This window comes from Schistocerca nitens, chromosome 3 (assembly GCF_023898315.1).
Source record: "Schistocerca nitens isolate TAMUIC-IGC-003100 chromosome 3, iqSchNite1.1, whole genome shotgun sequence".
NCBI lineage: Eukaryota > Metazoa > Arthropoda > Insecta > Orthoptera > Acrididae > Schistocerca > Schistocerca nitens.
In genome coordinates, this window is record NC_064616.1 from 899,543,037 (window position 1) to 899,569,009 (window position 25,973).

Below are 25,973 nucleotides of genomic sequence, written 5' to 3' on the forward strand. Positions count from 1 at the left end.
TTAAACCTAACTAACCTAAGGACATCACAAACATCCATGCCCGAGGCAGGATTCGAACCTGCGACCGTAGCGGTCTTGCGGTTCCAGACTGCAGCGCCTTTAACCGCACGGCCACTTCGGCCGGCCAATTATCTATCGATCCCGCTAATTTTGAGTCGATTCCTACTCATAACCTTTAGGGGCGATTTTCTCAAAATTGCGGGGGTGTTGACCCAAAATATCTTAGATTCCTTCGTTTTAGGTTGTACACAAGCGACCTGCCAAATTTGAGCTGAATCGGTTGGCCGTGTCTGAGGCCTTCCCCTTGTGAGCTTGCTCGCTCGTTCAGCTCCGGAGACGAACTGCGTTTCTTGCCCTGTTAATTTTTTTTCCTTTATTGTATTTCAAATCCCCATCGGGGCGGGCTGGCAGCACAATATGTGCTGCTCTTCAGCCGAAAGACAGAACAAACAATAGAAGACATTTAAAAATAACAAAGGAGAAAACATGGTGAACATAGATATAAAAAAGGGGGAACATCATGGAAGACAATAGACAAAAAAGGGGCGACTGTAAAATGCAGATAAAAACCGTAAAAAAGTAGCGCACACAAAAAACCACACACTGGGACAATTAAAGAACACAAGGCACAGTATGACCAGAGCATAAAAGTATTGACGGATGGCGTAGCACATAACAAACACCGACAGTAACACTAGGTACAAGGCCAGAACAGAATTAAAATCACATCTCTCGACGCACAGGAGAAACAGCACTAAACACAGCACTGACGCGGCACACTGTCGATGATCAAAACGGAGGATCTTCAAAACATGGCTCTGAGCACTATGGGACTTAACATCTATGGTCATCAGTCCCCTAGAACTTAGAACTACTTAAACCTAACTAACCTAAGGACAGCACACAACACCCAGTCATCACGAGGCAGAGAAAATCCCTGACCCCGCCGGGAATCGAACCCGGGAACCCGGGCGTGGGAAGCGAGAACGCTACTGCACGACCACGAGATGCGGACAAAACGGAGGATCTGCCAGCCGCAAGGAGATGAGGCTGAACGGAAGAAGGGAGGGAGGGGAAGAGAGGGGGGTAGATGGGCCGGGGGCTGCCCTGTTAACTCGTAATTGGGTATTTACGTAGAAACGAGAACTGCATCGTCTACTGGAATCCGCTATTGTGGAGTCTTACTAACTACAACGAAACACACAACTTTGCAGTATGCTGTAATTTAATATCTGTGCTTGACATAAATGTTACAACGCCTTGTTTATAGCACTCAGTCTCTTCTGCTTAACATTTCATAGAAGATGTAGCGCCTCATACAACCGATAATCATTTCGGCATCATTTTTGTTTTGCTGTACCTGGTGCAACCGTAACAAATTGTTAGATTGGTGTGCGTAAGTTCGTAGCGTTTTTGTTTTGCATATTGGTATTCCAGTTGCTATGGGTTTGTTTATCGATTGTAATTTATTATTTGTAGTTCATTGTTGCTATTTCAGTATACATATTGTCATTTTGTCATTTGGAGATAGTGAGTGGAGCTGTGGACGCTAGAAAATGGAGTGTCAAGTGGAGAAATCGGACCATTTCCAACATATTCTCTTTGAGTTTAGTAGCTTCTTAGACTACTGTAGCTGACAGCAGCGGAGGCAGCTAGAGATATTTGCGTCGTGTATTACCACTGGACAGAGCACGGCAAGAAAATGGTTTTTCGATTTAAGGAAGATCATTTCGATATTAGTGACTCTCCACTTTCAGGAAGACCTTTGGGGTTTCGTGAGGAATATTTAAACGCATTAATCCACAACGATTCCTGCCAGTGTACTCGAAAACTGGCAGATGTGATGAACTGTGAACATTCCACCATCGTGCTACAGTTGCATGCAAAAATCTGGTGTTTGGATACCACATGCTGTAAGCCGAAAACAAAAACATGTTCAAATGTGTGTGAAACCTTATGGGACTTAACTGATAAGGTCATCAGTCCCTAAGCTTACACACTACTTAACCTAAATTATCCTAAGGACAAACACACACATCCATGCCCGAGGGAGGACTCGAACCTCCGCCGGGACCAGCCGCACAGTCTATGACTGTAGCGCCATAGACCGCTCGGCTAATCCCGCGCTGAACCGAAAGCACAAAAAGCAGTAGGTGACCATACGTTCAGCTCACTTGCTCGATATTAATTGGCTCGTGAACGACACTGACCATTCCTATCCTATACTATTACTGCTTGGTGCTAACATAAGGAAAACAAAGGAATGGTTTAGCCCAAACAAAGCAGCAACTCCTCGTACAAAGACCTTAGCAGAGATACAAAAGATAATGTTATGCATCTGGTGGACTAGCAACAGTGTGGTGTATTACGAATTGCTTCCCCGAGGTATAACTATCACTGCTGACATTTATTGCCAACAAATGAGGCGTCTTGCAGACCAGATCCCACAACAAAGACCAGGAAGACTGCGTGCAGTGGTGCTAAGCCCGCCCGCATTCTACTAGACTGACATATACCATTATACAGAAGCCGGGTTGGGAAGTCATTCCTCACCCACCTTATTCACCTGATAGTGCGTCCTCAGCTTTTAACCTTTTCCACTTTCTATCGAACAACCTTCAAGGAACTTCTGCTCCGGATGAAAATGCGCTCCGAACATGGCTCAACGAGTTCTCCACCTCAAAACCAAGTGATTTCGACAGTCGCGGAATCGAAAAGTTACCCCAGCGTTGTCAAAATGTTATAAATAGTGAAGGAGAATATACACTACTGGCCATTAAAATTGCTACACCACGAAGAAGACGTGCTACAGACGCGAAATTTAACCGAAAGGAAGAAGATGCTGTGATATGCAAATGATTAGCTTTTCAGAGCATTCACACAAGGTTGGCGCCGGTGGCGACAGCTACAACGTGCTGACATGAGGAAAATTTTCAACCGATTTCTCATACACAAACAGCAGTTGACCGGCGTTGCCTGGTGAAACGTTGTTGTGATGCCTCGTGTGAGGAGGAGAAATGCGTACCATCACATTTCCGACTTTGATAAAGGTCGGATTGCAGCCTATCGCGATTGCGGTGTATCGTATCGCGACATTGCTGCTCGCGTTGGTCGAGATCTAATGACTGTTAGCAGAATATGGAATCGGTGGGTTCAGGAGGGTAACACGGAACGCCGTGCTGAATCCCAACGGCCTCGTATAACTAGCAGTCGAGATGACAGGCATCTTATCCGCATGGTTGTAACGGATCCACGTCTCGATCCCTGAGTCACCAGATGGGGACGTTTGCAAGACAACAACCATCTGCACGAACAGTTCGACGACGTTTGCAGCAGCTTGGACTATCGGCTCGGAGACAATGGCTGCGGTTACCCATGACGCTGCATCACAGACAGGAGCGCCTGCGATGTTGTACTCAACGACGAACCTGGGTGCACGAATGGCAAAACGTCATTTTTTCGGATGAATCCAGGTTCTGTTGACATCATCATGATGGTCGCATCCGTGTTTGGTGACATCGCGGTGAACGCACATTGGAAGCGTGTATTCGTCATCGCCATACTGGCGTATCACCCGGCGTGATGGTATGGCGTGCCACTGGTTACACGTCTCAGTCACCTCTTGTTCGCATTGACGGCACTTTGAACAGTGGACGTTACGTTTCAGATGTGTTACAACCCGTGGCTCTACCCTTAATTCGATCCCTGCGAAACCCTACATTTCAGCAGGATAATGCACGATCGCATGTTGCAGGTCTTGTACGGGCCTTTCTGGATACAGAAAATGTTCGACTGCTGCCCTGGCCAGCACATTCTCCAGATCTCTCACCAACTGTAAACGTCTGGTCAATGGTGGCCGAGCAACTGGCTCATGAAAATACGCCAGTCACTACTCTTGATGAACTGTGGTATCGTGTTGAAGCTGCATGGGCAGCTTTACCTGTCCACGCCATCCAAGCTCTGACTCAATGCCCAGGCATATCAAGGCCGTTATTACGGCCAGAGGTGGTTGTTCTGGATACTGATTTCTCAGGATCTATGCACCCAAACTGCGTGAAAATGTAATCACATGTCAGTTCTAGTATAATATATTTGTCCAATGAATACCCGCTTATCATCTGCATTTCTTCTTGGTGCAGCAATTTTAATGGCCAGTAGTGTATTACTGATGATTAAAGTCTCCGTTACGTGTATCTGTTGTGAACTTACGGAAAGACGCTACGGACTTATGCACCAACCTGATAGTAGTAGTCCTATGGACAACCGATCGTTGTAGTAAACTGTAAGAGTCCATAACAACGGATTCCAGTAGAATATGCAATTCTCGTCTGTACGTAAATACCCATTTAAGTGTTAACAGGTTTAAAAACGCAGTTCGTCAGCTGATCTGATAGAGGGAGCGAGCAAGACCTACACTCGTGACGTACGCGCTGCGGCCTGTCTTTCTCGTCACATGACCACCTGGTACTTGTTCTACACCTTACACAGCGTTCCACTGTCGCCAATGTGTTTATTTTAAGGCTTTGATTAATGTTGTGTACGGTGGCACTGTTATACTATCGCTTATCAGAAGCAATTTTAAATTGTGGTGACGTTTATTTCGTTAATAACGTGATTTCATATTTTCATGCACACTTATTTTGTTTCTAGGTTTGTCACAAGGACATATTCGCTAGCGGGAGGTACATGGGCATACCTATTTTGGAGTCTACGATGCTTCCAAAGCGTGACGTCTGGCACTGTCTGCAACAAGGCAACGTGGCCTTACACAGGGTGTGTGTCGGACATACGTTCGTCACTATTAAAACTCGCAGCGATGGGAATAACAGCGAAACTGCGCTGCGAGAGGTAGATATCTTAACGTAAGTATTTCACTTATTGAGGCAACATGAACATTTCTGCAAACATGTCTTTACGTAATCACATTAACGATAGACTCGTGATTTATGCAGCGATTGGTTTCCGGCAGCTGATAAACTTGTCTTGTAATCTTTACAGTTTGGGACAGAAAACACGTTTCTACCGTTATTTGAGATCACGTGATTGAAATGTATATTTTATGGAAAATTCTTGACAAGTGCCAGTTTTGGTGTTATTGTAATTGTAGCAAAAGTTTCCTGATCAAAGAACTTAGCATTACGTGACTGGCAGAATAAATCATTGCAGATGTATGGTGCTGTTGCATAAAATAGTCTTTGATTAAAATAAAAAATCTTTAATTTAGATAATGTAGGCTGAGTTATTTGCTATTATGTCTGTCTATCACTGCAGCTCTTTCTTGTACGTTTTGCATATTTAGCACCCTCGAAAACTTATTTCCGAAGAAAATTAGTTGCAAGGAAAGAACTTTGTCCATGTTGTGAGCTCTAGTGTACGATTGGTTGTGATGCAGATGTTGAGAGGAGCATTTCAGTACACCAATTTACTTCCCCCAATTCCCTCAAGCCCTCCATCTGTTGAAGTCACATCTCTTTGTTTTCCACCATATTCCCTTTCTCTTTGTGTGTGTGTGTGTGTGTGTGTGTGTGTGTGTGTGTGTGTGCCAGCATTTTGATGGACATTTTAAACGTGAAAATAACATTGTCACAGCCGATATAAACACTGTGTGTTACCTTCTTTCCCTTAAAATGGGGCTTGTTCGTTCTCTCATTTAGGCCTAGGATGAAATGTTAACTACCTGCTTAGCATGCTATATGTATATTTTACAGTTATACAACAATTTAGTTGTGGAATTAGCATTGTAGTAATTAATTTGAGAGTTCAGAGTCATGCTTTAGGTGTTACACATTAATTGCATTCTTCAGTACGCTGATGACCTTGATGTTTAGCCCCCTCACCCACAAATTATCATCATCACTTGTTCAGGTAACTGACAGTGATTCAGACTGTCTTATTGTTTGTATACTTGCCTCATCAGCGTAGTATTTTAGCCACATTGTATTATGAGCAATTATGCAAATCATCCATGGAACACGCAACTAACCAAGTAACTCTAGAAAGGGCGGCTGCTTCTTTAGTTTTTATTTAACTTCTATTAATCTAACACTCTTGACACTTATCATGTCATTCTCAGTATTTCTTTTCTCTTTCACATCGCTTTCCCGTTTCCTCTCCCAAAAGATCACTACATTTAAATTAGCACTGAATAATTGTGACTTACTGTAACATATATCATTAAATATGGTCATTCTATATTATCTTCATTGTGAACTGTAATTTTAATAACATTTTTGGATTTTATTGTGAAATATTAAGAGTGTTGATCTCAAAAATGTCTTTGTTACTGGCTTTGCGAAAGAAATATCTTAGTATAAGTTCCTGAAATGTCGCAATAATGTTAGTACAATATTATATTTTGTGGCTGGTAAAAGCAACTATTGTCAGTTTTACTTGGTACGTATTCTGAATTAATTAATGTGTAAAATAAAATTAAAAAAAATTTTCCAGAGAAATTCGTCACACTAACATCCTTTTACTTATGGGCCTACTACATATGGAAGGATATCATGTTGTAATGGTGTTTGAAGACATATTGGACTCACTGTATAATTTAATTCACGAAAAGGTTGGAAATATACTATTAAATATCAATTTCTACTTGTCTCAGAAAAGCCTACGCAAAAGCCCAAATGGTTTTCTCCTTTGTCATTTATCACATGATACTTTTACAGAAAGTCATTTTCACACCAGTGCAGAAGAAGAGTTTCATGATTCAGTTATGTGAAGTTATGATATTTCTTCATGATAATGGATGGCTACACACAGCAATTTCATCACATAATACACTTGTGACTAAAAATTACATTCTTAAGCTTTCTGGATTTGAATACTCACAAAATATTTACAAGGTAAGATAACGGTGCACTCAAGTATGTACTAAGTCGTGTAGACCTATTCTTTGATTGTGTTCTTGTTTGAATATTCATCTCTTGTAGGAATTGCTATAAATATTGTAATTTATGAAAATTAACAAATATTCACCACGAAAAATACACACCTCACTAACTATGTAATTGCCTACGTACTGTAAATAGTGACATATTACGGTTTTTGTAACGACTGTGATATGAATATGCGATTGTCGTGGAACCATTTATCAGTTTGTAAATAAAAGACAACTTATTTAATCGTAACTGTTTCCCTATGGTACTATAATATGAGCCTTTTCGAGAGAAGTATGTTAATATTTACCTTGTTTTTCCTTCATTCCTTCTTTCTTTCTTTAATTCTTAACATCGTATTTAACAGGTCCCTTAAGTAGGTTCTCATGATTCTTTCCCTCACATATTGGTAATTTCTCATGTTGTTCAGTTTTATTTATTTATTCAGATAACCCATTTGGAGGGTGCGATAAATCAACTTTGGGTTGCTTCTTTGTGCTAGTGAAGTGTGGGTAATGGAATAACATGCTCACTCCGTTCACAAATGTCTGTATTATACCAGAAACAAAAATATTTTCGATCGCTCGGTTCTGAGTTTACAAGGCAAACGATGCAACTGGCAGTCCCTCCCATATTTTTGTTTAATTTTCATTGCTCTCAGACCTCCTTCATCCTTCGAGAGGGTCGTTCCTTTTCTTCCTGGGTCCACTTTCTTCCATTTGCAGACCTCTTTCTTTCCTGAAATCCTGCCTTTTGTGTTGCTTCTTTAAAAAGTATTCTGTTATCTGTTAGGTCCACTCTAATTCCTGTGTATCTCATATCTTTGTCAATTTCGGTGAACCATGTGGGTTTGTATTTGTAGCTGTTTAGTATGTTCAAGGTCTGCTCGGTTGGTCTGTTACTATCCATTTGGTATAAGTGGCCATAAAACTGTAGTCTTCTTTTGCTCTTTACATCAGTTAGCTTTGCCACTTTTAAATAAGGCTATGCTTGATTTAGATTTGTGTGCACCATTACTATTATTTCTATAAAGTGCATCTCCTCTGTTGATTGCTTGTCGAGTAGGGGGCAAGTCCCCTAAAGGTACTCTCAGGGTTGTTAACTCTGAGGAGTACGTTTCTAGCTGCACCTCTGGTAAACAGACGCTGGCCACTTTACCACTTGCTGCATGTCAGATGCGTTGTTGATTTTTTCCTTGTGTTGCTTATTCCGCAAGTTCCGCCGTTCCATGATCCATTTTTTCCGCCTTCACTACCGTTGAAGTGTTCATTGTAAACCTAGCATGGAGTCTCACAGATTGCTATCACCCGGACCAGGTGAGCCCAGGCTTTCTTACGAGGTTGTTACGCCTGTGCCTCCTCCTTCCGGGCTTGGGCCGCCATAGTGTTGTACAGTTTAAATATTACGTTAAATAATATCGTATATTTGAAGTGTCGCCTTCTTAACATTGTTACGCTTTTCATTTCTTGCACTAATGCGCAAAGCGGACTGGTGGAAATGTGGCCTGTTATATAGCTCTTTTTTCGCAGCCAATCCCCAGTAAAACGGAGTGACGCATTTGAGATCCCAATTGAGAATATTTGGGAAGGGACTGACAGTTGCATTGTTTGCCTTGTAAACTCGGAACCGAGCGATAGAAAATAGACTACTGGCCATTAAAATTGCTACACCACGAAGATGACGTGCTACAGACGCGAAATTTGACCGACAGGAAGAACATGCTGTGATATGCAAACGATTAGCTTTTCAGAGCATTCACACAAGGTTGGCCCCGGTGGCGACACCTACAACGTGCTGACATGAGGTAAGTTCCCAACCGATTTCTCATACACAGACAGCAGTTGACCGGCGTTGCCTGGTGAAACGTTGTTGTGATGCCTCGTGTGAGGAGGAGAAATGCGTAGGATCACGTTTCCGACTTTGATAAAGGTCGGATTGTAGCCTATCGCGATTGCGTTTTATCGTATCGAGACATTGCTGCTCGCGTTGGTCGAGATCCAATGACTGTTAGCAGAATATGGAATCGGTGGGTTCAGGAGGGTAATACGGAACGCCATGCTGGATCCCAACGGCCTCGTATCACTAACAGTCGAGATGAAAGGCATCTCATCCGCATGGCTTTAACGGATCGTGCAGCCACGTCTCGATCCCTGAGTCAACAGATGGGGACATTTGCAAGACAACAACCATCTGCACGAACAGTTCGATGACGTCTGCAGCAGCATGGACTATCAGCTCGGAGACCATGGCTGCGGTTACCCTTTACGCTGCATCACAGACAGGAGCGCCTGCGATGGTGTACTCAACGACGAACCTGGGTGCACGAATGGCAAAACGTCATTTTTTCGGATGAATCCAGGTTCTGTTTACAGCATCATGATGGTCGCATCCGTGTTTGGCGACATCACGGTGAACGCATATTGGAAGCGTGTATTCGTCATCGCCATACTGGCGTATCACCCGGCGTGATGGTATGGGGTGCCATTGGTTACACGTCTGGGTCACCTCCTGTTCGGATTGACGGCACTTTGAACAGTGGACGTTATATTTCAGATGTGTTACGATCCGTGGCTCTACCGTTCATTCGATCCCGGCGAAACCCTAAATTTCAGCAGGATAATGCACGACCGCACGTTGCAGGTCATGTATGGGCCTTTCCGGTTACAGAAAATGTTCGACTACTGCCCCGGCCAGCACATTCTCCAGATCTCTCACCGATTGAAAACGTCTGGTCAATGGTGGCCGAGCAACTGGCTCGTCACAATACGCCAGTCACTACTCTTGATGAACTGTGGTATCGTGTTGAAGCTGCATGGGCAGCTGTACCAGTCAACGCCATCCAAGCTCTGTTTGACTCAATGTCCAGGCGTATCAAGGCCGTTATTACGGCCAGAGGTGGTTGTTCTGGGTTTTGATTTCTTTGGATCTATGCACCCAAATTGCGTGAAAATGAAATCACACGTCAGTTCTAGTACAATATATTTGTCCAATGAATACCCGTTTATCATCTGCATTTCTTCTTGGTGTAGCTATTTTAATGGCCAGTAGTGTATTTTTGTTTCTGGTTTAATACAGACATTCGTGAACGGAGTGAGCATGTATTCCATTACACACACTTTATTGGCAAGCAGATCAGATTCAATTTCTTGCCACGAATTTTAGACCTAATACCTGGAAAATCTAAACAGATCGTATATAGTAAATACTCATGGTGATACATGATGTTTTATATATATTGTTATAAATTATGTTAACAGCAACCATAGCTAATATTAATGTGTAAACAAAACAATATTGAAAACGTAATATAATATAAGCAACATCTAATAAAATGAATTATATCAAGGTCTAAGTGAATGCTTTCCAGCTTATGTTACTAGATATGTTACTGACGACCCCGGAAAAACTCGAGGTTTGCCGACTAACCACAATTATACCTGCTCCTAGACCAATTATTGGTACACTATTGTAGATTGCCCACATTTGTATGTGCATGTCTGGGCAATCCTCAAGTCTACGCATACCCATGTAGTGGCCATTTTCTTTGTTATATACGTATGCATAAATATTAAAGTGTCTCTAAATTATATTTGCACTTATGAGCCAAAACATTACGACCACTTGCATATTAGCTTGTTTGTTCGTCTCTGGAACGAAATACATCACTGATCCTGCGTATCAGGGATCCGACAGTTTGTTGGTAGGTTCTGGAGGTATGTGGGATTAGATGTCAACGAACAGGTCATGTAATTGGCGTAAATAACGGGCCGCTGACTTGTGTACGCGGTGATGGCGAAAGATAACGACCCAGATTGGTTCTATAGGATTTACATCAAGCGAATTTGGTCGCCAAGACATCAACGTGAGTTCGCTATAATGCTCCTCAAGTCAGTATAGTACGGTTCTGGCTCCGAGACACGGAAAATTATTATACTGCAGAAAGAGGATATCGCGGTCGGGGAAGACACCAAGCATGAAGGGGTACAGCTGGTTCGTAGCTGTCAGCGTGTCTTCGATTACTACCACAGGTCCATGCAACCACAGGAGAATGTCTCCCATGGCATAAAACTGCTCCCGCCGGCCTGCTTCCGTGGCGCGCTGCACGTTTCGACCCGCCATTCACATCGATGACGACGTTTGTGGAGACGACCATCGACCTAGTGTAGAAAAATGTGATTCACCCGAAGAGACACGTTTCCATCGATCGACTGTTCCTTCTCTAGATTGTCGCACAGATGACAAAATGATAGATATCGAAATAGACGACAGAGGGATAGAGAAACAATTAAAATCGCTCAAAAGAGGAAAGGCCGCTGGACCTGATGGGATACCAGTTCGATTTTACACAGAGTACGCGAAGGAACTTGCCCCCCTTTTTGCAGCGGTGTACCGTAGGTTTCTAGAAGAGCGTAGCGTTCCAAAGAATTGGAAAAGAGCACAGGTCATTCCCGTTTTCAAGAAGGGACGTCGAACAGATGTGCAGAACTATAGACCTATATCTCTAACGTCGATCAGTTGTAGAATTTTGGAACACGTACTATGTTCGAGTATAATGACTTTTCTGGGGACTAGAAATCTACTCTGTAGGAATCAGCATGGGTTTCGAAAAAGACGGTCGTGTGAAACCCAGCTCGCGCTATTCGTCCACGAGACTCAGAGGGCCATAGACACGGGTTCACAGGTAGATGCCGTGTTTCTTGACTTCCGCAAGGCGTTCGATACAGTTCCCCACAGTCGTTTAATGAACAAAGTAAGAGCATATGGACTATCAGACCAATTGTGTGATTGGATTGAAGAGTTCCTAGATAACAGAACGCAGCATGTCATTCTAAATGGAGAGAAGTCTTCCGAAGTAAGAGTGATTTCAGGAGTGTCGCAGGGGAGTGTCATAGGACCGTTTCTATTCACAATATACATAAATGACCTTTTGGATGACATCGGAAGTTCACTGAGGCTTTTTGCAGATGTTGCTGTGGTGTATCGATAGGTTGTAACAATGGAAAATTGTACTGAAATGCAGGAGGATCTGCAGCGAATTGACGCATGGTGCAGGGAATGGCAATTGAATCTCAATGTAGACAAGTGTAATGTGCTGCGAATACATAGAAAGATAGATCCCTTATCATTTAGCTACAAAATAGCAGGTCAGCAACTGGAAGCAGTTAATTCCATAAATTATCTGGGAGTACGCATTAGGAGTGATTTAAAATGGAATGATCATATAAAGTTGATCGTCGGTAAAGCAGATGCCAGACTGAGATTCATTGGAAGAATCCTAAGGAAATGCAATCCGAAAACAAAGGAAGTAGGTTACAGTACGCTTGTTCGCCCACTCCTTGAATACTGCTCAGCAGTGTGGGATCCGTACCAGATAGGGTTGATAGAAGAGATAGTGAAGATCCAACGGAGAGCAGCGCGCTTCGTTACAGGATCATTTAGTAATCGCGAAAGCGTTACGGAGATGATAGATGAACTCCAGTGGAAGACTCTGCAGGAGAGACGCTCAGTAGCTCGGTACGGGCTTTTGTTAAAGTTTCGAGAACATACCTTCACCGAAGAGTCAAGCAGTATATTGCTCCCTCCTACGTATATCTCGCGAAGAGATCATGAGGATAAAATCAGAGAGATTAGAGCCCACACAGAAGCATACCGACAATCCTCCTTTCCACTAACAATACGAGACTGGAATAGAAGGGAGAACCGATAGAGGTACTCCAGGGTACCCCCCGCCACACACCGTCAGGTGGCTTGCGGAGTATGGATGTAGATGTAGATGTAGATGTAGATGTAGACGGTCGAATCCCGATGGTCCCATGCCCACTGCAATCGTAATTGACGATGTCGTTGAGTCAACATGTGAACACGGAGGGATGGTCTGCTGTGGAGCTCCATATTCAACAATGTACGATGGACTGTGTACTCCGAAATACTTGTGCGTGCACCAGCATTGTGCTTTTTCGGCAGAGATGCCACAGATCACCGTCTGTCCTTCTTTACAGAACAGACAAGCCTCCGAACCCCAGTTCTGTGAAGAGCCTTCGAAGTCCAAGCATTTAGCGCCTAGTGGTAATTTCACTTTCATTCTACCTCTCTCCGTAGATGTTCACGACAGTAGCACGTGAACATTCGACCAGCTTCGCCGCTTTCGAGATACTCGTTCACAGACTCTGCAGCGGAGTGTGCGCTGATATGAAACTTCCTGGTGGATTCAACTTGTCTGCCGGACCGACACTCGAATTCGGGACCTTTGCCTCTCGTGAGCAAGTGCTCTACTGACTGAGCTATCCAAGCACGACTCAACGCCCGTTCTCACAGGTTTACTCTACCAGAAAGTTTTATATAAGCGCATAGTTGTGTAACTTTTCTTCCAGGAGCGCTAGTCCTGCAAGTTTTGCAGGAGAGATTCTGTGAAGTTTGGAAGTATAGCTGTGAGGACGGATCGTGAGTCGTAGTTGGGCAGCTCAGTCGTTATGGCACTTTACGGTGAAAGGCAAAGGCCCCGAGTTCGAGTTTCGGTCCGCTACACAAGTTAAATCTACTATGAAGTTTCATATCAGCGGACACTCCGCTGCAGAGTGAAAATTTCATTCACTCTTTCATTAAAAAAAAAATCCACTTCTGTTGCAAATGCCCAGCCAGGTTCAGCTCATTTATATATTGTAATAATTCTTTGTCATCCACTTCCTTGGGCGCATTGTACACAATTATCAGAGGCCTCTTATCCTTCGATTGTGCGCATTTAATGCTGTGTACCTGATCAGGGTTTTGTTGAAGTTTTTTGCAGTCTCCAACATTGTCTGTTTCCTCTACGACAACGTTAATGGGTGTCCCAATTGATCTGATCCTAACTTGGCTTTCCTCGGGCTTATTGCATCAATAAGTTTTCTCCTGACATCTTTAGCGCTCTTGTTCTCGGTGGGTCTAAAAAATGTGTTGATTATTTTGTTTGCTGTGTTCAAATGTCTGTGAATTCCTAATTGATGAGGTCATTGGTAGCTAGACTTACACACTACTTAAACTAACTTATGCTAAGAACAACACAAACACACAGATGTCCGAGGGAGGATTCGAACTTCCGTGACATGGCGCCTCTAACCACGCGGCCACTCCGCGCGGCTTGTTTGCTGTTTTTCGTGCCTTATCTGTTGTACTTAGCTTCTGCGACAGTAGCACATGAAAGAATACATGAGGTTGCCAGCTCGGAGTTCTACTGGTCTACAAGCTCATCACGGGCTTTCAGTAGTCCAGAATGTGATTTATGGGTAACTTGACGTAATATTTCATTTTCCTCTTACAGTTTCTGTATCTGACCAAGCAAACTCGAATGAAACATGGCCCATTTGGACACTTTCTGGGTTAATTCGTTTGTTACAGCTGCAGGAATCTTCTTCGTTTCTTGAAATAAAGTGACGCTATCGTCGTAGAACGTCACAGATGATTCCCCTGCCAGATTCAGTGGTAGGTGAACATCCCGTGTTATGTCGCCGTCGAGGCGACAGCATTCGTTTGCTTTGACATGTATCATTTTCTACATAAAATCACAGTTGAATACTGGCCTCATAATAATGTACTCTTCTAGCACTTTTAACTACGAATTCAGTAAATAACTGATTTACAAGGAAAGAGACAAAACGTTCGTTGGTGAATGACAATATTAATAAAAATTGTACGCATATTTGTAGCAGTTTCAAATTTCAGGCTCGTCGTATTCTGTCTAGAGGTAGATCAGATGTCCTGGGTTTTTAATTTCATAGTGATGACGCTTCTTCATGGTGTCACAACACAAATTTTATCACACATTTTGATACGTCATAATAGCATAAATGTAAGCTAATCTTCTTTTTTGTGCTAAGAAGAGATTCAACATACGCACATTTTTCATACTCATAAAACAAAGACTAGCTGAGTTGTACATTCACAGTCCGTCCAACACTTCTCAATATGTGTCTGCACTGACATCAGGAAATGAAATGAACGCTTTGGCGCGGATTCAGATTTATATTTTAGAATATGAGCTTCTGATAGGTTCTAGAAGCGGTAATTTATCAAATTAATTGTTATACTAAGTTCCTGTTTTTATGTAAGTGGGGAATTTAAACAAAACTGAATATTTTGATGATTGCAAAAATATAAGGATAAAAATAGTACCATTGTTTTAAGTAATCACGAGATATAACTTTTAAAATTATGGAATGTGTCACGTGTATAACACAATACATATTAAGCTTTTAAGAAATGTAAAATTATTTTAAAAAGAGTTAAGTGTGTTTCGAGAAGATAACAATAGCTTTCTATTTACTGAGCTGTAAAACTTCACAGAAAATCACGTAAATTACATTTGGAAAAATATTCGAAATATGTTGCCTTTTTACCAGTGCTATCAAGAAAAAATAAAAATCAGACCTCGCTTTGCATAAGCACGTATTCGAATTTGGATTAACATAATTACAAAGCGAAATCTATAGGATAAACAATTTCTTAGCACAATATTATCTCACAGAAGCATGAAAAAATTTTATTACGTTGGACAAATTTCAGAAGATGTAAAATATCGTAAATGCGCAAATACACAGCGTAACTATTTGAGAAACGTCGGTGTCATACTTTGTAAACAGAAATCGGAGTAAACATTACTGAAAAGAAGGTGGTACCGCAAACTTCGGTTATCCCAGAAAGTAGCCTTAACTTTTTAAACGGTCCGAATAAGGAGCCAAGAAGAACGAAAAGGATCAATAGAACCGTGGCAAACAGTCAGCTGGGCGTATGGCAGACAGATGCTTCAAATGGCTCTAAGCACTATGGGACTTAACATCTGACCGAGCGAGGTGGCGCAGTGGTTAGACACTGGACTCGCATTCGGGAGGACGACGGTTCAATCCCACATCCGGCCATCCTGATTTAGGTTTTCCGTGATTTCCCTAAATCGCTCCAGGCAAATGCCGGGATCGTTCCTTTCAAAGGGCACGGCCGACTTCCTTCCCCGTCCTTCCCTAATCCGATGAGACCGATGACCTCGCTGTCTGGTCTCCTTCCCCAAAAACAACAACAACAACTTAACATCTGAGGTCATCAGTCCCCTACACTTAGAACTACTTAAATCTAACTAACCTAAGGACATCACACACATCCATGCCCGAGGCAGGATTCAAACCTGCGACCGTAGCAGCAGCGCCGTTCGGGACTGAAGCGCCTAGAACCGCTCGGCCACAGCGGCCGGCGACAGAGAAGTGTCATATGGTATTTACAACATGTGTTTCCCAATGAAATAAACAAGGCCAGGGGGATAGCAGCGGTTCTCCGAATGTTCAAACGTCGTCAAACTACAATCTCTCCATCTTCCTAGTAGCTAGGACGAAGGATTAAAGTGTGCAAGAGGAGCTTGTAACGAGTGCACCTATATAGTTAACTATCCACTAACCTAACACAAGTATTTGTTTCCATCAGAAGGATCTGTGATAAATCCAACAGGCCTCTTATATCAACTCTATTGAAAGAAGAATGTATCCATACAACAAAAACTTCCGCCACCACCCTTCTGCATCCCATCCACACGGTGGGATTGTGGAGATGGGTTGGTTGGACGTCTGATCTATCAATTCTGAGTATTACAATAGTCAGTTTTCCATGTAACAGCTGGATTTCGCACGTGAATCTGCGTGCACTTGCAGTACAATCAAATACAGCAAGCTGCATCCTATATAGAACAAACCAATGGAAAGCTTAGATTTTTCAATAATGTATCACAGATTGGAAAATTTTCCAACTCGTGGGGCAGAACATATTTGGTGGTCTCCAAAAACCGGAGAAGGACAGAACGCACCACAGTAGCTAATAAAGCGTCACCACAGCGACCTGTGTAAGATAATCATCAGAGTGACTGATTGACTGGCAGATGGTCAGGAAGCTAGAGAGCGGCTCTCACTGTAAGATCAGGAGGCATCGATCCTGACTCTGCTGGTGGCACCTATACAATAGGCTTTCCTACAAAGCCAACATCTAATCGTCATAGTTTCTTGTGCAAAAAAGTGTGCAATGCTAACTGGACGCCTAATATTCTCAGGAAGCTGTATCAAGGGGGCGTCCTTGGTTGCCTATGTATGTTATTGCACCGCGCCGTCTAAGGCGATGCAGTCATGGACTGTGCGGCTGGTCCCGGCGGAGGTTCGAGTCCTCCCTCGGGCATGGGAGTGTGTGTTTGTCGTTAGGATAATTTAGGTTAAGTAGTGTGTAAGCTTAGGGACTGATGACCTTAGCAGTGAATTCCCATAAGATTTCAAACACATTTGAACATTTTTTTATGTTATTGCCATGCTTCTTGTTGCAACTGTTGTGATCCTGTATGACAGACGTGAACAGCAGACTGGAGTTAGTAAACGAAGTACTTTTAATGTTACATGCTTCGCTATCGCCATCAGTATCATAACGTTTACAGTCAGGAGTCTAGAACAATACTTCCTCGTCATGGTCGAGTTTTCAATTTTTTCTTCCACCTCCAACCCTGCAGCTGCTACGGGTCAAAAATGGCTCAAATGGCTCTGAGCACTATGGGACTCAACTGCTGAGGTCATTAGTTCCCTAGAACTTAGAACTAGTTAAACCTAACTAACCTAAGGACATCACAAACATCCATGCCCGAGGCAGGATTCGAACCTGCGACCGTAGCGGTCTTGCGATTCCAGACTGCAGCGCCTTTAACCGCACGGCCACTTCGGCGGGCGCTACGGGTCAGGTGCATCTAACAATAAGGAGCTTAGAGGAATAGACTACATAAACCTGTTTCAAAATTTATGTAGGTCAGTGTATATATGTGGATGATAACGGGTTATAACCTAATTGTAAGTCAGCTGATTTTGAAACGGGGGATACCTCTCTAGGTTTTAAAGGTTTGGTGAACTTTCTGGGCCTCGCGTTAGTTTTTTAATTTCATGGTTAGCATCTAAGGTTCTAAGGGGAAATGTACATAAAAAACTGAATATCTTAAATCCCCGTAGTCACACAGTTTGCCGGCCGGAGTGGCCGTGCGGTTCTAGGCGCTACAGTCTGGAACCGAGCGACCGCTACGGTCGCAGGTTCGAATCCTGCCTCGGGCATTGATGTGTGTGATGTCCTTAGATTAGTTAGGTTTAATTAGTTCTAAGTTCTAGGCGACTGATAACCTCAGAAGTTAAGTCGCATAGTGCTCAGAGCCATTTTTTTCACACAGTTTGAAGATCAGATATGGCCTATAAGCTCGATTTTCATAAGGCTTTCGTGCAATTCCTGCTAAATTATGGGTGTTCGTTGTATGGATCAGAGACCCCTACTTATCTAAAAATCATCAATGCTATCCATCATGAGGGAACTATGCTAGCCATGGTTGTCTATATGAACACTCCAGTTTGTTTGCTGGTGGCGGCGGAGGAGAGGGGCGAGAGAGAGAGAAGGGGAGCTGCCAGTTGCTATGTAGCAGCAACAGCAACTCCAAATGGCGCGTCAGACGTACAGACTCCTCGCTGTCGCAGGATCACTTGTACACAAAATCGTAATATGCCAAGAAATGGAATCGATTTTCATAATATGTCCAGGAGCAATGAGGCCATTTAGGATCCTCGCATAGAACGACCAAGTGGTTCTTGATGAGAGACAAATGAAAATGAGGAGTTAGAGAAGAGTGTAGCGGTGGCTACTGAAAAGGCCAAGATTTACTGAATTAACTGACAAACTGTACTCCTGGATACGTTTTCAGAAATTTTGAACGAGTATCACATATACGAGTATATCACAGTATTCACAAATGGGCCTAAGCAGGTAAGTTCTGTTGGTTACTCTGTGTCTTCCCCAACTGATCCATTTACCAAACTAATTTCCAGTGTTTTATGCAGATTAACACGTGACCTTGAGAGCACCGGAGTAAATGAAATGTAATAGTGTTGAGACTTTCCTTATCTGCTACAACTCCCTGAGTGCCCTTAAGTCTGCCGGCCGGGGTAGCCGAGAGGTTCTAGGCGCTACAGTCTGGAACCGCGTGACCGCTACGGTCGCAGGTTCGAATCCTGCCTCGGGCATAGATGTGTGTGATGTCCTTAGGTTAGTTAGGTTTAAGTAGTTCTAAGTTCCAGGGGACTGATGACCTCGGATGTTAAGTCCCATAGTGCTCAGAGCCATTTGAACCATTTTTTCCCCTTAAGTCTAAGCAGCTAATGTACCCATCAGATAAAATAATATAGAATATTCTGGATTCTCTCATCTATCTAAAACGCGCGGGTAAGAATGTTCGATTCTGTTGGGTACCAGAGCACATGGGAATTTAGGTGAATGAATTAGCAGATGTGACAACCAATGAAGTACACTCCTGGAAATTGAAATAAGAACACCGTGAATTCATTGTCCCAGGAAGGGGAAACTTTATTGACACATTCCTGGGGTCAGATACATCACATGATCACACTGACAGAACCACAGGCACATAGACACAGGCAACAGAGCATGCACAATGTCGGCAGTAGTACAGTGTATATCCACCTTTTGCAGCAATGCAGGCTGCTATTCTCCCATGGAGACGATCGTAGAGATGCTGGATGTAGTCCTGTGGAACGGCTTGCCATGCCATTTCCACCTGGCGCCTCAGTTGGACCAGCGTTCGTGCTGGACGTGCAGACCGCGTGAGACGACGCTTCATCCAGTCCCAAACATGCTCAATGGGGGACAGATCCGGAGATCTTGCTGGCCAGGGTAGTTGACTTACACCTTCTAGAGCACGTTGGGTGGCACGGGATACATGCGGACGTGCATTGTCCTGTTGGAACAGCAAGTTCCCTTGCCGGTCTAGGAATGGTAGAACGATGGGTTCGATGACGGTTTGGATGTACCTTGCACTATTCAGTGTCCCCTCGACGATCACCAGTGGTGTACGGCCAGTGTAGGAGATCGCTCCCCACACCATGATGCCGGGTGTTGGCCCTGTGTGCCTCGGTCGTATGCAGTCCTGATTGTGGCGCTCACCTGCACGGCGCCAAACACGCATACGACCATCATTGGCACCAAGGCAGAAGCGACTCTCATCGCTGAAGACGACACGTCTCCATTCGTCCCTCCATTCACGCCTGTCGCGACACCACTGGAGGCGGGCTGCACGATGTTGGGGCGTGAGCGGAAGGGCCTAACGGTGTGCGGGACCGTAGCCCAGCTTCATGGAGACGGTTGCGAATGGTCCTCGCCGATACCCCAGGAGTAACAGTGTCCCTAATTTGCTGGGAAGTGGCGGTGCGGTCCCCTACGGCACTGCGTAGGATCCTACGGTCTTGGCGTGCATCCGTGCGTCGCTGCGGTCCGGTCCCAGGTCGACGGGCACGTGCACCTTCCGCCGACCACTGGCGACAACATCGATGTACTGTGGAGACCTCACGCCCCACGTGTTGAGCAATTCGGCGGTACGTCCACCCGGCCTCCCGCATGCCCACTATACGCCCTCGCTCAAAGTCCGTCAACTGCACATACGGTTCACGTCCACGCTGTCGCGGCATGCTACCAGTGTTAAAGACTGCGATGGAGCTCCGTATGCCACGGCAAACTGGCTGACTGACGGCGGCGGTGCACAAATGCTGCGCAGCTAGCGTCATTCGACGGCCAACACCGCGGTTCCTGGTGTGTCCGCTGTGCCGTGCGTGTGATCATTGCTTGTACAGCCCTCTCGCAGTGTCCGGAGCAAGTATGGTGGGTCTGACACACCGGTGTCAATGTGTTCTTTTTTCCATTTCCAGGAGTGTATGTCCAAAAAATCGTCTGACTGAATAAATAATTCCTCTATCTCATTGCTGAGGTACAGAGTTTTGTGTTGGTGGCAGGAAGAGTGACTGGAAGTGAAGGGGAATACGATAAAGTCAACTGTTTGGACATGGTACAGTTCGTGGTGATATCATTTTACCTCGTCTATTGACAGAACGGGGTCCCAATACAACAGAGTCTTACGTTGTTACGAGGAACAGTGACTGGAAGTGATAGGATGGAAAGTTACAGTTAATAAAGCCAACCGTTCTGTGATGGTATATCGCCTAATGAGACCCTGTTAATTCATCTATGGATAGAACACAGTTCAACGATACAGGGCATCCTACAGAGCGAAGTAATACAACACCCTGTAACATAGAAACGCCCCGAGATTAGCTAGACTGAACTCTCGAAAAACATACACAACCGTCTTAAAACCCGATGTTCCATCAGTTCCGTTCGACGTGGTCAATGAAACCTTCCACAGATAGAGAACGTCACTCGGCTCCATCGGCAAAATGACAGCCATCCCACCTCATCCATTCCCATTTAAAAAGCCTATAAATATATGGTACTGGACAAAGTATAGATTAGCTAACATAAATGTATCGGTATCGCAACATGTAGAGATCAACTGCGTATGACAATTGTGCTGAAAATTATTTATAACTGATAACCGGCTCTGACCATCACATTACATACGTCTTTCTCTTGTGGTAATTGTGCTTTTTAGATTTCTTCGCATTTATTAATGTTATGCAGTACATGTGCCTCATGTGAGTGAGAACTCGCTTTGCGTCTTAATGGTAACGTTTCACTATTCAATTTGTGGACCCCTGTAACGAAGAGCTTTTAGTTTATATAGCGTATTGAGATTATAATCTTATTATGTTACATATAAAACTCCCGTTAAAGGTTTACAGATATTGATTTGTAGCAGTTATAGGCAAATGTGATTGAAAATAGGTATGATGACAGAAACATGTTGCGTTTGACGGAATAATAAAGGAGCATTAAACAGCCGAAGTGGGTTACAGTATGCCACAGTTTGATTGATTGCTTTTCATTTTCAGACACGAAGCAAACGCTAGTTAACGTGCAGATCTGTCCTCTACTTTAGTTGACAAGAAGAATGTGGCACAAATTATAATATTCTGGAAAATGTCCTACCTGCTCCATAAAATACTCGGCAGTTGATTTTAATATTGGTGGTTTTTTCGTATGTTTTATAAGTGAATATTTAGTAACACTTTCCAGAGCCCGCCTAGCTAGCCGCGCGGTCTAACGCGCTTCTTCCCGAGCGGGAAGGCGTACCGGTGCCCGGTACGAATTCGCCCGGCGGATTAGTGTCGAGGTCCGGTGTGCCGGCCAGCCTGTGGATGGTTTTTAAGGCGGTTGTCCATCTGCCTCGGCGAATGCGGGCTGGTTCCCCTTATTCTGCCCCTGTTATGCTATGCTGGCGATTGCTGCGCAAACACTGTTTCCACGTATGCATACACCATAATTACTCTAACACGCAAACAGTTGGGGTTACACTCGTCTGCTATGAGACGTTTCCGGGGCGGGAGGGGGAGGGGGAGGGAGGGGATGGGAGGTCCACTGGGGGCTGAACCGCACAGTAACCCTGGGTTCAGTGTGGGGCGGCGGTGGGGTGGGTGGACTGCTGTGGCCTGTTGTGGGGTTGTGAACCACTGAGGGCTACTGAGGGACGAAGCCTCTCCTTCGTTTCTAGGTCCCCGGTACAAAACACTGTTGTGGATTGGCAAGAGGGCCAACCCACTAATGTTAGAGGAAGCCGAAAGGCACGCGTTTTAACTCACGCAGGCTGGCGTGAGGTCTGGAACAGGACAAGGAAGTTAGACTAGAAAAAAAGGATGTAGCTGGTGGAATACTTAACTTTAATCAAATGGCTCTGAGCACTATGGGACTTAACATCTATGGTCATCAGTCCCCTAGAACTTAGAACTACTTAAACCTAACTAACCTAAGGACAGCACACAACACCCAGTCATCTAACTTTAATCCATTAATGTTGAACGTAGCTCTTGTCTGTACATTATTTACAATATCAATAGTAACAGAACATGGCGCCTTGCTAGGTCGTAGCAAATGACGTAGCTGAAGGCTATGCTAACTATCGTCTCGGCAAATGAGAGCGTAATTTGTCAGTGAACCATCGCTAGCAAAGTCGGTTGTACAACTGGGGCGAGTGCTAGGAAGTCTCTCTAGACCTGCCGTGTGGCGGCGCTCGGTCTGCAATCACTGATAGTGGCGACACGCGGGTCCGACGTATACTAACGGACCGCGGCCGATTTAAAGGCTACCACCTAGCAAGTGTGGTGTCTGGCGGTGACACCACAAACACAACACCTTCCAAAGTTCTTTTTTTAGCCTTTTCGTAGTTATGCCGTCTACGTTTCGAGGATGTTTTAGAACAATGACCAAGGTTATAATTTGAGTGATAGAGTGAGTGTACAGAAAAATGTCAGTCAGAATGGGAGGGACACAGCCGGCCGGTGTGGCCGAGCGGTTCTAGGCGCTTCAGTCTGTAACCGCGCGACCGCTACGGTGGCAGGTTCGAATCCTCGGGCATGGATGTGTGTGATGTCCTTAGTTTCGTCAGGTTTGAGTAGTTCTAAGTTCTAGGGGACTGATGACCTCAGCAGTTAAGTCCCATAGTGCTCAGGGCCATTTGAACCATTTGGGAGAGACACAGGGCTGTTAAAACTATGTTAGTATTACAGGCTTTTATAATTTTCAAACGTTTTAAACACATTCATCTATAAGTATTTTCGCAAGAGCGCTAATATACTTGCCACGGAGCGTCCGATATCCTAAAAACACACATGCTCATTGTGGGAGCTGGATTTGGCCTTCTCTGTGGTTCACAACACGCGACAAGGAGACGACAAAATCCACTGCAGAATGTTGTAGCACCTTAATATAAGTGCTGGAGAAACCCTAGAACTTTTTAATACCATACGTGAAAGAAGGAAGGAAGATTGGGGTTTAAAGTGTCGTCGACAGCGTGGTCATTATAGACGGAGCACAAGCTCGGATTACGAAAGGATGGGGAAGGGAATTGACTGTTCCCTTTCGGAAGAAAGGACATTTGCTGGAGCGGTTTAGGGAAATCACGGAATACCCAAATCTGGATGGTCGGACGGGGCAAGACCACCTACAGTGAAATGTATTGTAGGTGGTCTTGGACGAGGCTTTGAACCGTCGACCTCTCGAACGCGAATCACTTATGGAGAACAATTCCCAAAGCCGTAGAAAGAAACTATTTAAAAAAGTCAAACTTGGGAAGGTTCAAAGGAGGAGTTGTCGTCTTCATGGTATATTCCTCACTAAGTACCCAACATTGACCACGTCCAGAAGTGCAGACTGCAGCATGTCGATCCACGTATTATGAAACTGAATCTTGACTTCCTAACAGAATGTCGATGGCCTCAGAAGGAGCAACTGTGGTACAACACACAGATTTTTACGAATTTACGTGTAGCTGTATGTGTAGAGCTTGGCAGCAAACTGACGTTCCTTATGGAACATAATTTTTTCCACAAGATATATTTTCAGATTATTTCTGATGACATTGATTTTTCCATTAACTTCTTTGTTCACGAATACCATTGTTGCTGTGGAAATATAAAGATGTATAATAATAAAACAGCAGATAAAGTTCTTGGTAATTTATTGACATGAGCAGTTTCGTTATACCGCACTTCTGTCAGAGGTAGAATGTTTCATACTGGAAACGTGAAGGTGATTAGTCGCTAACTGAAATCCATTGTGTCAATAAATCATAGCATAAAAAGAGGAACTGTTTCATTATTATAGTTTTGTTTAGTCAATCATTGCTGAAAAAGAGCATTGTGTAACATTATAAAAGTCCGCAGCTCGTGGTCGTGCGGTAGCGTTCTCGCTTCCCACGCCCGGGTTCCCGGGTTCGATTCAAAAAAATGGTTCAAATGGCTCTGAGCACTATGGGACTTAACATCTATGGTCATCAGTCCCCTAGAACTTAGAACTACTTAAACCTAACTAACCTAAGGACAGCACACAACACCCAGTCATCACGAGGCAGAGAAAATCCCTGACCCCGCCGGGTTCGATTCCTAACAGAATGTCGGGTTCGATTCCCGGCGGGGTCAGGGATTTTCTCTGCCTCGTGATGACTGGGTGTTGTGTGCTGTCCTTAGGTTAGTTAGGTTTAAGTAGTTCTAAGTTCTAGGGGACTGATGACCATAGATGTTAAGTCCCATAGTGCTCAGAGCCATTTGAACCATTTGAACATTATAAAACTAAACTCCTTTTGATCACTGGAGGAGTTGCCGCATTCAAACATGCCTTTTAAATTTTTCAGAAGTACAATTTCACGGAGACAGAAGCTGCTCAACGCATGGAAAAATATCATTGGTTGGCTCCAGAGCAGCTGTTGAATTCTGCTGGCTGCTGCAAGGCTAGCGATGTGTTCAGTACAGGTATATTCTTCTGGGAACTACATACAGGTGAGCTGACGCCGCTAAACTGTGCTTATACGTGGAAAAAATATGGAAATACTGCGTTAAGTCTATGCTTGTACATAAATGCAGGTACTAGAAAAGTCTGTAGGGTGCGCTGTTGTTCAAAAATGGTTAAAATGGCTCTGAGCACTATGGGACTTAACTTCTGAGGTCATCAGTCCCCTAGGACTTAGAACTACTTAAACCTAACTAACCTAAGGACGTCACACACATCCATGCCCAAGGCAGGATTCTAACCTGCGACCGTAGCGGTCGCGAGGTTCCCGACTGCAGCACCTAGAACCGCTCGGCCACTCCGGCCGGCTGCGCTGTTGTATTTGAACGCGGAGGGCACGTGTAAAATGTCCTCAATACGTTGCAAATGTCAGTCGTAGCCAGAACTTTGTTCTCTGTAGTTGTGAGTGCATTAAGTGAATTCAACCGTGGGAAAACTGTTGGTGTTCTTACTATGGGTGCTTCCGTAATCAAGGAACCGAAATATTTTGTGTTTCAAGGAGGCAGAATCGAAGGCTTATAACGCATGCTGGGAAAGAGGAAAATCATCATCTGCTAAGTCACAACACCAACGAAAATGTGTGTTGAGTGATCGTGACGGATGATCATTGAAAACGATCGTGACATAGGACAATAGCTACCAAAGTTACTTCAGAATTGAACGTCGCACTTGCGACCCCTGTCAGCACCAAAACAACACGAAGAGAGCTTCATAAGAATGGAATTGGATGGCGAGTTGGAATATTACAAAACGGCTTATCAGTGATACAAATATCTGCCATGGAGTCTTGTTTCATTCTGCTTACAACTTCTGCCCAAGTTAACG

The 25,973-nt window shown here is 44.1% G+C and overlaps 1 protein-coding gene across 1 annotated transcript in view; it reads left to right on the plus strand.

Annotated features, from left to right (window-relative positions):
* The window catches only part of LOC126248959 (uncharacterized), a 208,874-nt gene that overhangs the window by 111,352 nt on the left and 71,549 nt on the right, over positions 1–25,973 (plus strand). The window contains exons 4-7 of the mRNA XM_049950494.1: positions 4,651–4,862; positions 6,448–6,565; positions 6,672–6,848; positions 24,994–25,138. Of these exons, the coding sequence (XP_049806451.1) occupies positions 4,651–4,862; positions 6,448–6,565; positions 6,672–6,848; positions 24,994–25,138 (652 nt within the window). The remainder of the gene's footprint in view (positions 1–4,650; positions 4,863–6,447; positions 6,566–6,671; positions 6,849–24,993; positions 25,139–25,973) is intronic.